General features: G+C 35.9%; 1 protein-coding gene across 1 annotated transcript in view; it reads right to left on the bottom strand.

The window, feature by feature from the left end:
- Positions 1-3,846: 3,846 nt before the first annotated feature.
- Positions 3,847-14,488, bottom strand: part of LOC137009585 (ankyrin repeat domain-containing protein SOWAHC) — a 28,209-nt gene continuing 17,567 nt past the window's right edge. The window contains exons 9-13 of the mRNA XM_067371916.1: positions 7,392-7,475; positions 5,901-5,909; positions 5,434-5,506; positions 4,640-4,729; positions 3,847-4,370 (exon numbers count right to left, since the gene is read on the bottom strand). Of these exons, the coding sequence (XP_067228017.1) occupies positions 4,186-4,370; positions 4,640-4,729; positions 5,434-5,506; positions 5,901-5,909; positions 7,392-7,475 (441 nt within the window). The 3' untranslated portion in view covers positions 3,847-4,185. The remainder of the gene's footprint in view (positions 4,371-4,639; positions 4,730-5,433; positions 5,507-5,900; positions 5,910-7,391; positions 7,476-14,488) is intronic.

The raw sequence follows: 14,488 nt of genomic DNA, 5'->3' as shown, positions 1-14,488 counted from the left end.
AGCATGGGATTAGAGCTAATGTGCCCTCCCTGGGTTCTAATCTCTTCAGAGGAGCAGCGTGTTTGAGGACTGCGGGGCAGTCAGATAAGTATCTATTACAGCAAGTCCCTCTTATCCTTCAAACACCCCCATGCCCTTCAGAAAAGAGGCACAAAATCACTTGCCTGTCTTCCCTCTCACTCCTGTGATACCCAAAACCCGAAAGCAAGCGCTGGCCTTTTGCGACTAAGCTGGAATTAAGGGCTCAGGACCTTACGGAGGGCCGCTAGGGCCCATATTTGCTCCATCTGGGGAGCTCAAAGCCGAGCGAGTGATGGGAATCAAAGGAGAAGTGGAGAAAAGAACTGAGGAACTACTCTTTTTTTTCTTTTTCGGGTGTCGCTGGGAAGGTGCGAGCCAGGGGATCGTGACTGAGGTGGAAGATCTGATAGGGTGTAATCTTGTTAGGGTGATCCACGAGAGTGATGAAAGAGCCGGCATGCTAGATTATCGGAAGTGCCCAGAGGAAAGGTGGGAAACTGGAGCTCGACACTTCAAATATGTGAACTTAATGGGGGGAAAAAATCTTGTAGGAAAATTACATCATAATGAACAGAAAAAAAGAGCACCATTATCTTAAGTACGTTTTATTTTACCTTTTATATAAGAGAAAATAAATTACATAATGCAAATTAACATTCAGGTAACAGGAAAGACACCCTCAGACTTAAGGCACAAACTAGCAGATTTACTCAACATCACCCTTTGGAATGCAAAAGACATACTTATTTTAATATAAAAACGGGCTAAAAATAGACATTAAAGCATTAGTTCACTTTCAAATGAAAATTAGCCCAAGCTTTACTCACCCTCAAGCCATCCTAGGTATATGTGACTTTCTTCTTTGTGATGAACACAATCGGAGTTATGTTAATAAATATCCTGACGCATCCAAGCTTTAGAATGGCAGTGAGCGATACCAACGAGGTTTAGCTGAAGAAAGTGCATCCATCCATCATAAACGTACTCCACACAGCTCCGAGGGTTAATAAAGGCCTTCTGAACGGAAGCGTTTGTGTAAGAAAAATATCCATATTTAACAAGTTATGAAGTAAAATATCTAGCTTCTGCCAGAACGCATTCTGTATTCAAGTTATGAAGAAAGTGTAAAACTCTTGCAGTTCAAAATGCTTAAGCTATATCCTACGCCTTCCCTATTCAACTTACAAGTAATTACTTAAGTAGAATATGGAAGGCAGTCTGGCAGAAGCTAGATATTTTACTTCATAACTTATTAAATATGGATATTTTTCTTACACAAACGCATCGCTTGACTTCACAGGGCCTTTATTACCCCCCAGAGCCGTGTGGAGTACGTTTATGATGGATGGATGCACTTTCTTGAGCTTCATACTCGTTGGTCCCGTTCACTGCCATTCTAAAGCTTGGATGCATCAGGATATTTATTAATATATCTCAGATTGTGTTCATCAGAAAGAAGAAAGTCATATACACCTAGGATGGCTTGAGGGAGAGTAAAGCTTTTCATTTTAAAGTGAACTAATCCTTTAACAGCAGAAAAAAAAAAAGGTTTTCGCAAAGCATTTCAAATCTATGAAATAATATATATATTTAAATATTTCAAAAGGAAATAATATATAATGGGACCGATTTTTTTCACAGGGATTAGACTGAATTACTTGGCTGTGATATTATTGGCTGATATTATTTTTCACGGACCACAGAGCCTTGGTTACATCGTCATAAAAGAAAAGATATTTCAGAGGCAGAGAAAATCATATTTACATAAACATAATTATGATTACATAATACATAAACACAATATGAAAATAGGGTATTTTTGGTACATTCTCACGCAGCCATAAATTGTGGTTCTGACTTTTAAGTTTTGTAAGGTGAAGATAAGGCAAATAAATGCTGAAGTTGGTCTCTATTCAAGATGGAACTTAAACATACACTATGTAATTTTTTTAATTCAAAATTAACAAAATTTAAACAATGGGTCAATACATCAATCCTTCCAAAATGTGTTTTTGTTTTACCCTGATTCACTATGGTAAGCCTATTATAAGCGTTTATATTTTAGACCTGTCAGGATGGTTTTCGTGGGAAATCGCGTACATCCGTCTCTTGCTATTTATCTTTAAGTAGCGAGTGCGTACGGTGTGAGTGGCATTGGTTAGTTGCCAACAGTTGACATGGAGCAGCTAAATCTCCAACCTTTAGAGAATCACCTGTTTAAAAAAAACACTGAACAGAGGAGAGTCTGCTGGCAAAAAGCGACAGTTATATCTCTTAAGCCTATACACTGCGTTCCAAATTATTATGCAAGTGACATATCAGTAAGATTTTAGTATAATAAACATTCAGATTTTAGTTTTTCTAAGAAAATGTTTGTTTGCTTATTATTTACAGTGGGGATCGAAAGTTTGGGAACCCCTTTCAGAATCTAAGAAAATGTGAACATTTTTAATAAAACAAGTGAGATCATACAAACTGCATGTTATTTTTTGCTTAGTACTGTCCTGAGTAAGATATTTTACATAAAAGATGTTTGCATTTAGTCCACAAGACAAAACAATGGCTGAATTTATTAAAATAACCCCATTCATAAGTATGTGAACCATTGATTCTCAATACTGTGTGTGGTTACCTGATGATCCACGACTGTTTTTATGTTTTGTGATGGTTGTTCATGAGTCTCTTGTTTGTCCTGAGCAGTTAAACTGAGCTCTGCTCTTCAGAAAAATCCTCCAGCAGATTCATCAGATTTCAAGCATCTTTTGCATATTTGAACCCTTTCCAGCATTGACTGAATGATTTTGAGATCCGTCTTTTCACACTGAGGACAATTGAGGGACTCAAACACAACTGTTAAAAAAGGTTCAAACATTCACTGATGCTCTAGAAGGAAACACGATGCATTAAGAGTCGGGGATGAAAATGTTTTGAATTTGAAGATCAAGGTAAATTGTACTTAATTTTTCTTCTGGGAAACATGCAAGTATCTTCTGTTGCTTCCGATGGGCAGTACTAAATGAAAAAAAATTATATTTCAACAAAATAAGAAAAATGTGGACATCCTGTTCAAAAGTTTTCACCCCCCGACTCTTAATGCATCGTGTTTCCTTCTGGAGCATCAGTGAATGTTTGAACCTTTTTTAACAGTTGTGTTTGAGTCCCTCAGTTGTCCTCAGCATGAAAAGATGAATCACAAAATCATACAGCCACTGTTGGAAAGGGTTCAAATATGCAAAAGATGCTGGAAAACTGAATAATTTGGAGGATTTTTCTGAAGAGCAGAGCTCAGTTTAACTGCTCAGGACAAACAAGAGACTCATGAACAACCATCACAAAACATAAAAACAGTCGTGGATCATCAGGTAACCACACAGTATTGAGAATCAATGGTTCACATACTTATGAATGGGGTTATTTTAATAAATTCAGCTATTGTTTTGTCTTGTGAACTAAAAGCAAATGTCTTGTATGTAAAATATCTTACTCAGGACAGTAAACAAAAAATAACATGCAGTTTGTATGATCTCTCTTGTTTTGCAAAAAAAAAAAAATCAAATTTTCACAGTTTCTGAAAGGGGTTCCCAAACATATGAAAAGCATGAAATGGTGCAATGTTGTGCAAAAGGCATGAAAACAACTAATATTGTGTGAAACTGAATTATCAATTTCACTGAGATTATCGAATTATCATAAGATTTGTGAGTGATTTAGAGCACAGCAGAACTCGGTCAGATAAAGGCTTGTTAAGGAAAGTTCCTATTAATAAAACAAACAAACATTTTTTTAGAAAAACTAAAATCTGAATGTTTATTGTACTGAAATCTTACTGATATGTCACTTGCATAATAATTTGGAATGCAGTGTAAGTGAATGTTTTATGAGCAGTATGATAACCATATTCATCCAGAGTCACGCAGAGCCGAAGCACAACCGAAACAATGTTCTTCCGCAAAATACATGCAGTTTTTTTAGCCACTAGAGGACCAAAAGTTACATAGTGTACCTAAGCTAATTATTAAGCTGAATTGCTATTTAAAATGTGAGTGTAACTCCATCATACTATTTGTGCGGAAAAAAAGCAGCAAAGAAAACAAGTGCGTTTTCATCCGTAAACTATCCATTTGGCACTAAAGCAAGACTGAAGATGTTTGGACTTCACACAGTCTACCGTGAGAACTTTCTAGGCCTAAACGCAGGCAGCATGAGCTGATGAGCAACAGTCCTCTCCTCCGGTACCGGCGCAAGCTCCTCCGCTGAACCCCACTTCTTCATGGAGTGAAATAATGACGTGATCTTTCTGTTCCTGCGCTCTCCGGCCTGGGTTAGACTGTGGCACTCGCTGACTTCAGCTTGGAGAACAAACATCAAAGCAGAGTTAAGAAGAAGACCACACTGTGAATGAAATAACATGCTGGAAGGACAAACAGGGTGAAGACAAACAGTCTAAAATTGATCCACGAGGCACCCCGTAGGTTCAGAGAAACCATATGCCTGAGCTAATTTGGAAAACATCCTCAGTGCTGCTCTTTCCACATGTCCCACATGTCTGAATGTACGAAACACCGATGTTACATTGCATTTGTGCACAAAAAAAAAACAAGAATGAAGTTTGACTCACATAGTTCCTGGTCTTCTAATTGTGTATCCCGTAAATTGAGGTAATGACATGCTAAGTGACCGCTGTAGTCCCGCAAGTTCTCCTTAGCTCCTGTGAACATGTTCAAATTTCAGCAATATTAAATTAGGCAAATTAAGCATTGATATTCAGTTCAACAGCACAATTACAAGCGATTCTGCAGTTTAATAAACAAGAAGTAAATTATAAACAAGACAGCAAATGACATTTCAGAAACAATTTAACAAGCACATATATATATATATATATATATATATATATATATATATATATATATATATATATATATATATATATATATATATATATATATATATATATATATACACACATACATATATACACACACACACATTATATATATATATATATATATATATATTATATATATATTATATATATATATATATATATATATATATTATATATATATTCTCTCTCTAGAAATGACTTGCATGTTTTTTCATACTTAATTACATAAATAATTGCATGTCACCAAGCATGTAGATTGTTGTATAAGGGAAAATATCTTGCAAATCAAGTTACAAATAATCACAAATATTTCAATAAAGCTATGGTACATTACTCATAAAATATAAAAATATTCATCTGATATATCAGGAAGAATTTGCTTTACTTTACATTTGACATGAAATTACGTAAATGTAAAATGAAGCCCATTTTCAAACTAATTCAAACAGCCATTCTTGAATGAGTGAGATGATTTTAAAAAGTTAGACAATTTTCAACTAAATGTTTGCGAAGAACATGCTTACCGTACGTCCTAACCAGCAGGTCAACTATATGTCGATGTCCGTGCAGTGCTGCGATGTGTAAAGGTGTGTATCCCTGCGAGAATAAGAGTCAGTATCACAAAGATTGTCAAGAGCATGTCCAGATAATATTTCACCTCATAATCAAAAGAATTAAATAAAAATATATATTTTACGTAACGAAAATTATATAATATATTATAATATATATATATATATATATATATATATTATAAACAATTTTGAAGTAAAATATATTATCATATATACAGTACATGATTATTTTGTATTGACTTTTAAGCTGATTTTATTTAAAAACAATTGCACAGACAGGATGATTTTCATTACTGAATTAAAAGAAATCATTGAGAATAATAAAAATATATATATAAATGTCAAACTCACATTATAATAATTAGAGAATTATAGGAAATTAGACAAACTGGAAATTTATAGGAAATTTAACATACACCATGTAGCTTTTTTTTTAACAAAATTTAAATTAAATCATCAATCCTTAATCTAAAATGTGTTTTTGTCTTACCCTGATTCACTATGGTAAGCCTATTATTATTATTATTATTATTAAGTGTTTGTATTTTAGACCTGTCGGGATGATTTTCGTTGGAAATTGTGTATATCCGTCACTTGCCCGTGTGTGTCTCATCATATCCGTACACAGAGAAAAGCTGCTCTGGCTACTTTGATGCGTGTACGGTGTGTGAGTGGCATAGGTTAGACAGCGAGAAAAGGAATCACTCATTTTAAACAAATGTCGAACAGAGGAGAGTCTGCTGGCAGAAAGAGAACGCAAAAGAGCTCGTAATAAAACAAGAATCAACATTGGCTTGGCTTTTCAGAGAAAGTGAGAAGTGAGGGATTTGAAATGTTGAAAAAGCGATGCAGAGATTATGTTTTTATTACTCAAAAGATGAGTATTTTATTAAACAGATAAATTGCCATATGTAGCTCTCGAACAGAGTTCATTGTAAAGCATCTATTGTGAAGGGTCATTTCATTATGTGCCGGAATTAACTTGTCTATAAATGGGTAAAGCTATAGTAAAGTCTTCAGCTAGTCAGCTTGAGATCCTTTAAGTCTAAACTGTTTATATCTCTTAAGCCTATAGTAGTGAATGTTTTATAAGCAGTATGATAACCATATTCACAGTCACACAGAGCCGAAGCACAACCAAAATGCATGCAGTTTTGTTTTTAAACCGCTAGAGGGCCACTAAAAGTTACATAGTGTACCTTTAATAATATATTTTTACTATTTTCTTTTGATTTTGGGGTGATAATGTTATTTGCGACAAAACGTTCTCCATTTTAAATATCTCTAGTGATAAATCTCACCACAAATCAGAAGTGATAAGGAAACGGACAGGGTGAAGGGAAATTCGACACTCACCCCCTAGTGCCCATGTCCCAATAAGAAAAAAAAAAACATATCACAACAGAATCAGAGAGCGATAGAAGAGAAGAGAAGAGTGGGAGAGAAAGACAGGACACAAATTAACTGAGGTTACAGCAACAAAATCTAATGACAGAATCATAATTGCCTGGTAATTCAGTGAAATTGCTTTGCTCTGAGCCTGCTGTTGGAATACATGAAGACATTGTTTAAGGGAAGCTGTTAACATGACAGAGTTTGATTTATGAACAGACATTCTCAAACAGCGCCTGGATTCATTTGCACAGCTGGGCACCCGCATACCCTTTCAGAGGAGTTATGTCAGAAGTGGACATTTTAAAAACGGACACCTTCTGGCAGCTTGGCACACACGTGAGAAACATTAGCCCATGCATGCTGTCACATCCAGGGTGAGTGTAAGGTGAGGAGTACTTACATGCTGTGAGAGAAAAAGAGACACAAAAATAAATTAATTTGAGTGTAGGCATATATGTATTTGTATTTGACTCAAAACGAATAGATTTTTGAGTAATATCTCTCCTTACCGCTTTCGTATTGATGTCAGCCCCTGCTTCCGCCAACACTGTGGTCATGTCTTCTTTACCGTGTTTCGCAGCCCAGTGTAGCGCTGTCTGCAAGAGATATTGAAACGTTACAATAATAAAGTGTATGCATATTTACATAAAATATAAAATAACTATTTAAATAACATCCTCCTGCACAAAGTATGACCTATGACCTCTTGGTAACATGATTAGTGTTGCAAATATGCTTACATTTGATCTAGAAATCATGCAAAACCTTCAAAGTGTGTAAAGGGCGAAGGTTACATTGAAAACATACATTTTAACATTTAAATTAGATGTTAAATCCACTATTGTTTTATATAGAATTGTTCTATAGTCTACACAGTTTTCGATGCGATTACATCATAAGTAACTGTAATTAAATTACAGGAAAATTAAGAGTAATCCTTTACTTTTTCAAGGGAAACGTAATTAAATTACAGTAATTAGATTACTTAGTAATTAATTATAATACTGTTTTTCAATTATTATTTCATTATTATATTTATTTTAAGTTATTTTACTATATCTTGATGTTTATTTTACTTGTTTATAATATTTATTAATTCTTTCATTTATTCACTTTTTTATTTATTTCATTCAACTTAGAAACTGTGCAGAATCTTAAGTATTCCTTCTTCAAATATTATTTATACAATAAAATATTTATTTTATTATTTTATTTTAATATTTATTCTTTCATTTATTCATTTTTAATTTATTATTACATTTGACCTAGAAATTGTGCAAAATCTTAATCTTAATTCTTCAAATATTATTTATTCATTATAATATTTATTTTATTTGAATATGTATTTATTTTACTTAATTTTTTTAAAAGTTTTTTTCAATATTTATTTATAAACCTTTTATTATTTATTTTTTAATTTTATTTTTTCCTTCAATACTGTTTTAAAAGCATCCCAAGAAGCAGCTCATGAAATTGTTTGAGTTTACAATTTTTTTTGGTCACTACATAATTCTCATACATTTCAATTTCACGATTCAATTTAAAAAGTTTAATCCTAAAACTGTTTATTTCCTGTCCAAATCCAAAAACCAGCAGATTTTCAGTGTGGTCTCAAACTTTTGCTCATCACGGTCAATCTGAATCCTCATATTGGTTGTTTGACCAGCTTGTTTGAGCTAGTACACGATCGTCAACCCATCTGATTCATCTTGTAATACATCATTTACACTCCGCATGTTCATTCTCTCCCACTAGGTAGATCCCCACCCCCCTAACGCCACGCGGTGGAGCGGCCCGTGGCTCCCATAGGCTGCCAGCGGGCCCCAGCTGTGCACAGAGGGTGTGGAGGGGACGGTTTCCTGCCATCTAATGGCGGTCTAATTACAAAACAACAAACCAGTGTGCCCACTGCGGGGGGAGCACAGGCCTGTCACGGGGTGCAAGATTGATGATGTTGGTATGACCCTCTGATGGAGGACCCACCCAGGCATCAGCCGGTTGACAAGGCCTGTCAAGGGGCCGCACACCACACACAAGCTCAGATACACACACATGCACGGATGCTGGAGCTTCTAAACGCGCGAAACGAAGAATGGAGATTGTCTATTGATCTCAGCCTGAGTGACACACCTCCTTTATCAGAACTCTTCACATATCAAAATCAACCACTTTAATGTGGTTGATTTGAGTCTTTTCTCTGCATCTGATGTGGGCGAAGAAAATCACAGCTGGATTTTAACAATCCAATCAAATTCAGTTATGACCTACATTATTATTTTATGACCTTTATTATTATTATTTTCATTATCAGAAATTTCTGTTAGAAAAAAAACAACAAAAACAAACAAACACTAAAGTTAGACAAAAGACAATCTCATAATCAAATTAAACATTCATTTGATGCTTTAGTCACTTCTTCTGTTTCTAGAATGTTAAACCAAACCTAAACCAATTTAATGGGCTGCCTCCTTACATGCTTTTAAAACAATGTTGAAGGAATACAAAAAATACTAAATAAAAATTTGCAAAGAATACCATTTAAACACTGACAGCAAATTAAAAAAAAAATCATAAGTACTTATTTATTTCTCCATTCTATTTCACTTTGATTTTTAACATCAGTTTGTCAAATACTAAATTCGGACAGCCTAGAGTTAAAACATTTCTTCACAAAACTGCACTAAAAATACAAAATAACTATTTTTTTTTTTCTCCAAGATGATTGCGAGAACAGGACGCCACCTCCTGAGGTCACGTGACAACAATGTCGCATACCGAAATGCATTTTGTTGCATAACATGGCTATTTTGGAAATATATATTCATACAGAATAATGTATCCCACAATGCAATGGGCTCTGAGTGAGTGTCTATTTCCAGTGTAACATTCATTATCGTGCAAAAGTTTGAGGTTGGTACGTTTTTTAAAATATGTTTTGGAAGTCTCTTCTGCGCACTAAAGCTCAATTTATTTGATCAAAAATATAGTACAAACAGTAATATTATTACAATTTAAAATAATGGTTTTCTGTTTTAAAATGTAATTTATTCCTGTGATCAAAGCTGAATTTTCAGCATCATTACTCCTGTCTTCAGTGTCACATGATCCTTCAGAAATCATTCTAATATGCCAATTTGCTGCTCATATTATTATCAATGTTAAAAACAGTGCTGCATTTTTGTATTTCAGGATTATTTGATAAACAAAAATGTTTTTTAACATTATAAAAGCCTTTCCAGTCAATTTCGATCAAATTAATTAATGTGTCCATGCTGAATAAAAATATCAATTTCTTTAAAAAAATATGATGAATTGCATGCTGTAAAAAAAAGCTGGTTTAACTTAAAAAAGTAAGTTACCTGGTCGAAAGTTAATATAATGAAGACGATTGGTTTAATCAACAAAAACTTGAAATATTATGTTATCTGAACCACGTTAATTATCAAAGGTGATTTGACAAAAGAAAAAATGTTGTGATAAAAAATCATAATTTTTTTAACAGTGCAATATCTATCAACTATGATTTTAGTAACTAACCAAATGTAAACATTTTTTTTTACACATGCTATCACTAAAAATGCCAAATTAAACTTTTTATTTCTGTTTTTATTAACTAGACCCTTCTCGCTGACTGAAGTCTACATATTGAAATGTTTATGCATGTACACTGCATACATTTTCATCTGTACACAGTGACAGTATGCAATATATCTCCATTGTGTATTCTTAAGCATGTGTTCTGCACTAAAGGGAGGGTCCTGTCTACTGTAGGTGTTTCCAGTCCTGCCCGCGGGACATATTGTGATAGATGAAGTCTGGTTCCCCTATCAGCCGCTCTATTGTTTCGACTGTCGCACCCTTGAGATGGATTGGCCGGCACACATGCTTGACTGACAACCCGACAGGTCTCATGGAGGCTCGGCGTGACGGACGATGGTCAACAGGATGTGACGTCTCCTACCCTTGTTCCTCAGGTTCCTGTTTTGGCCTGGCGGGGATCCCTTAACTCTCACTAACCAAATAGCACCTTTGTGATGACTACCAAAAGAGACATATTCACTCGGCTTTTAAAGAAGAGAGATGGATAAATGATGTACTCACAAACTGGGAAAGAAGGAAGTCCGGGAGGTGTCAGGAGAGGAAGACATGTTGGAGAAGGAGACAAAAAAGAAAGATGAGCGCACAGGTGGCTTTTCATTTGCACTTATCTTGTTGGTGGACAGAAAGCGAGCGGTCCTGCTCGAGTGGCTCAAAGGAAGCAGTGTTTACGTTGCATCTGAGATCGCGACTGTTTATTTATGGGCTTCACTGCGAGAGGTTGAATTGGAATTTTCCCCCAAAGGAGCTTCCAACGTGTGAAAGGAAAACAGAGATGATGCGTGTCGGGTTACGGGCTCGGGGTGATGTGTAACTTTAGCGACTGAGAGGGTAAAGGCGAAGCTTAGCTACTTAAAACTTAAGACTTAAACAATAGAGGTGGTAGAAAAGATCAAGGACAGCATAAAATGAGCATCTTTGACAGCTACACTGTAAAAAACAAAAAAACAAAAAAAAAAAAACGTTCGTTTTGTGAGACCAGCTCTATTTTAAAGGTTAATTAAACTATTGAATGTCGAAACATTTGCCACTATATAAAAAGTCAATTAGAGTTTACCATTTACTTCAACCAATGTAAAATATTACACAGGAAGATCTTAAGCTCAGTTTGATCACTGTTGATGCACTTTAAAATTTGTATTTTTGGTAAAAGCAGGCAGAATTACGATGACAAATACTTGTTATTCAGAAATAATAGATGTTTTAGCTCTTTGCAGTGTTTTTGATTATACTTTGCTGTAAAATCATTGACATTTCTTCCATTTCAGCACATATACACAACTTGCTTTGGTGTATAGAGGTAACTCTATATAACCTTTTCAGTTGGCAGAACAAACTGATACACAAGTTAGACAAACTAAAAGTTCTACATCATTAATATAATATCAATTCATATATTAAAGGTGCCGTGTGTAATCTTTTGACTGTACTAAAGCATTCAAATACCATAATAATATTTGCAGTTATTTAGGAAACATGCAATGTTCACATACTTGTTTCTCTGAAAAACAAAGCTACAGCCAGTAATTCTACTTTGTGTCAGAATGTCTGTTTTTGTTTTGGTCTGTGTGATCCCGCCCACTGCCAATATACCCAAAAGTATTGCCCGGGTTGCCAGTTGGCGGGAAACATGGTGTATATTGCAGCCATGGAAGCAAGAAAAGGAACTAGGTCAGAGATCGCAGTCTCTACCTGACCTAAAAAAAAAGCCTCGATATCGGTCTATAAATCTCTATGAACGGGGACATATTAAAACATGGATAATTCCTTGCAACGCGGTAAGTCTCCTTGCCTTCCATTGTCAATGGTGCGTGCTCTAGTTGCGTATCCTCAACCTGGCAACCAGCGTGAGCGTCGAGTCTAAAGGTGGAGGGGGCAGGGGAAACGACTATATATAATATTTTGAATTTGGAGTGCAGTACCCATTTCAACCACTAGCTGTCAATATTACATACTTCACCTTTAACTTAAAATGCAAGCTGATTGAACGTGGATCTAGTAAAAAAAATTAATTTTGAGTTGACAACTTCCTATATTGTGTTTGATGAAGCACAGATCAACTTTAATTAAGTTGGTACAACAATTTCTCCATAAGCCAAGTAAAGGCCCGATATTTACGGCAAAGTTCTTTTTTCTTCTTTGCTTAAGGGTAAAAAGAAGTTCAAAATACGTTTGAAGCAGTATACAGTTAGTGAACACGGTTAGAGGACGTCTGACCTCAACGGACTGAACAGAAGAACACTTCCATAAGAAAGAGGGCGGAGCCTCAGAGCCACACCCATCTATTTTGTAACTGCTATGGACCAATGGTAGTTTGAAGGCGTTTATTGGAAAGTTTGCTTTGGAAAGCTGCTTCAAACTCCAAAAACGAACTCCAAACGAACTTTGTTTTGGCGTGATTTTGTTCGAATTGACATCACACCAGTTTGTTCGTTTTCCCGGGGTTTAAAGGTGCCGTAGAACGTCTTTTTAAAAGATGTAATATAAATCTAAGGTGTCCCCTGAATGTGTCTGTGAAGTTTCAGCTCAAAATACCCAATAATTTTTTTTTATTAATTTTTTTTAACTGCCTATTTTGGGGCATCATTAAATATGAGCCGATTTAGGCTGCGGCCCCTTTAAATGCGCACGCTCCCCGCCCACGGAGCTCACGCTTGCCTTTAACAGCATAAAAAAAGTTCACACAGCTAATATAACCCTCAAAATGGATCTTTACAAAGTGTTCGTCATGCAACATGTCTAATCGCGTAAGTATTTATTTGGATGTTTACATTTGATTCTGAATGAGTTCGATGGTGCTGCAAGTGTTTAAATTAAATGAAAATAGCGACGGCTCTTGTCTCCGTGAATACAGTAATAAACGATGGTAATTTTAACCACATTTAACAGTACATTAGCAACATGCTAACGAAACATTTAGAAAGACAATTTACAAATATCACTAAAAATATCATGATATCATGGATATCATTGCTCCATCTGCCATTTTTCGCTGTTGTTCTTGCTTGCTTACCTAGTCTGATGATTCAGCTGTGCTACTCCAGACGTCCTGCCCTTGTCTAATGCTTGAACATGAGCTGGCATATGCAAATATTGGGGGTGTACACCCCGAATGTTACGTAACAGACAATGTTGAGATTTGCCTGTTCGTCTGAGGTCTTTTAAACAAATTTATATAAGAAGGAGGAAACAATGGTGTTTGAGACTCACTGTATGTCATTTCCATGTTATTCAACTATGCCAAGGTAAATTCAATTTTAAATTCTAGGGCACCTTTAAGTTTTTGAGTTTTCTCAACTTTTTTCAGATTTTTTATAGTGTAGAATGCAAAATGGCAGGAAAGAAGGTAAAACGACATCTTGCAAACACAGTTGCCCTGTACCAAGTCAAGAAGTGGTGGCTCACTTGGCATGCCTCCTGGTTCAGGAAGGGGGGCATCAAAGCCACCTGGGGGTCAGACTTACCACCTTCCTGGGGATACGGCGGCGATTGTTCTCCAATTAATCCCAGCCTGCTCTATTACTTTCAGATTATCTTTAAGTGGTTGAAGTCTTTGAGGTGAGGCCTAATCTCCCCGCACTTCAATGGCCGCCGTTGTATCTTGTCTGCGCGGGGAAGGCGAAGGGCTTAGAGGTTCTTAGAAGGTGGTCCGACACAGGACAGTGTGAGAACTCCGGCCCAGGCAGGGACCACAAACACCGACTCAAAGCTCTTAAGCGCACAGGGGGGACAAATAAAAGGATTTGAGCTTGTTTTTGGGGGGTGAAGGAGCTAAAAAGCTATCTTTCATAATCCTTCTGAAAATAAGCCTTTGAAATGCACGATTGGGGTTGAGCTTTGCTCTTTGGTCTGTGTTGCACCTGGGTACGAGAGTGGAAACTGAGGAAAGTCAGTAACCTTGCGAGGAGCCACAGGGAATCGGCGGTCCAGAACTATGTACGTCGCTGACAAGCTGCTCACAGTGCTGGTAAACATTGACATGTGCTGTAACGGACTCACCGATCATCACTGA

The sequence above is a fragment of the Chanodichthys erythropterus genome, chromosome 20 (assembly GCF_024489055.1).
Source record: "Chanodichthys erythropterus isolate Z2021 chromosome 20, ASM2448905v1, whole genome shotgun sequence".
Lineage (NCBI taxonomy): Eukaryota > Metazoa > Chordata > Actinopteri > Cypriniformes > Xenocyprididae > Chanodichthys > Chanodichthys erythropterus.
This window is presented reverse-complemented; position numbering and strand designations above follow the sequence as displayed.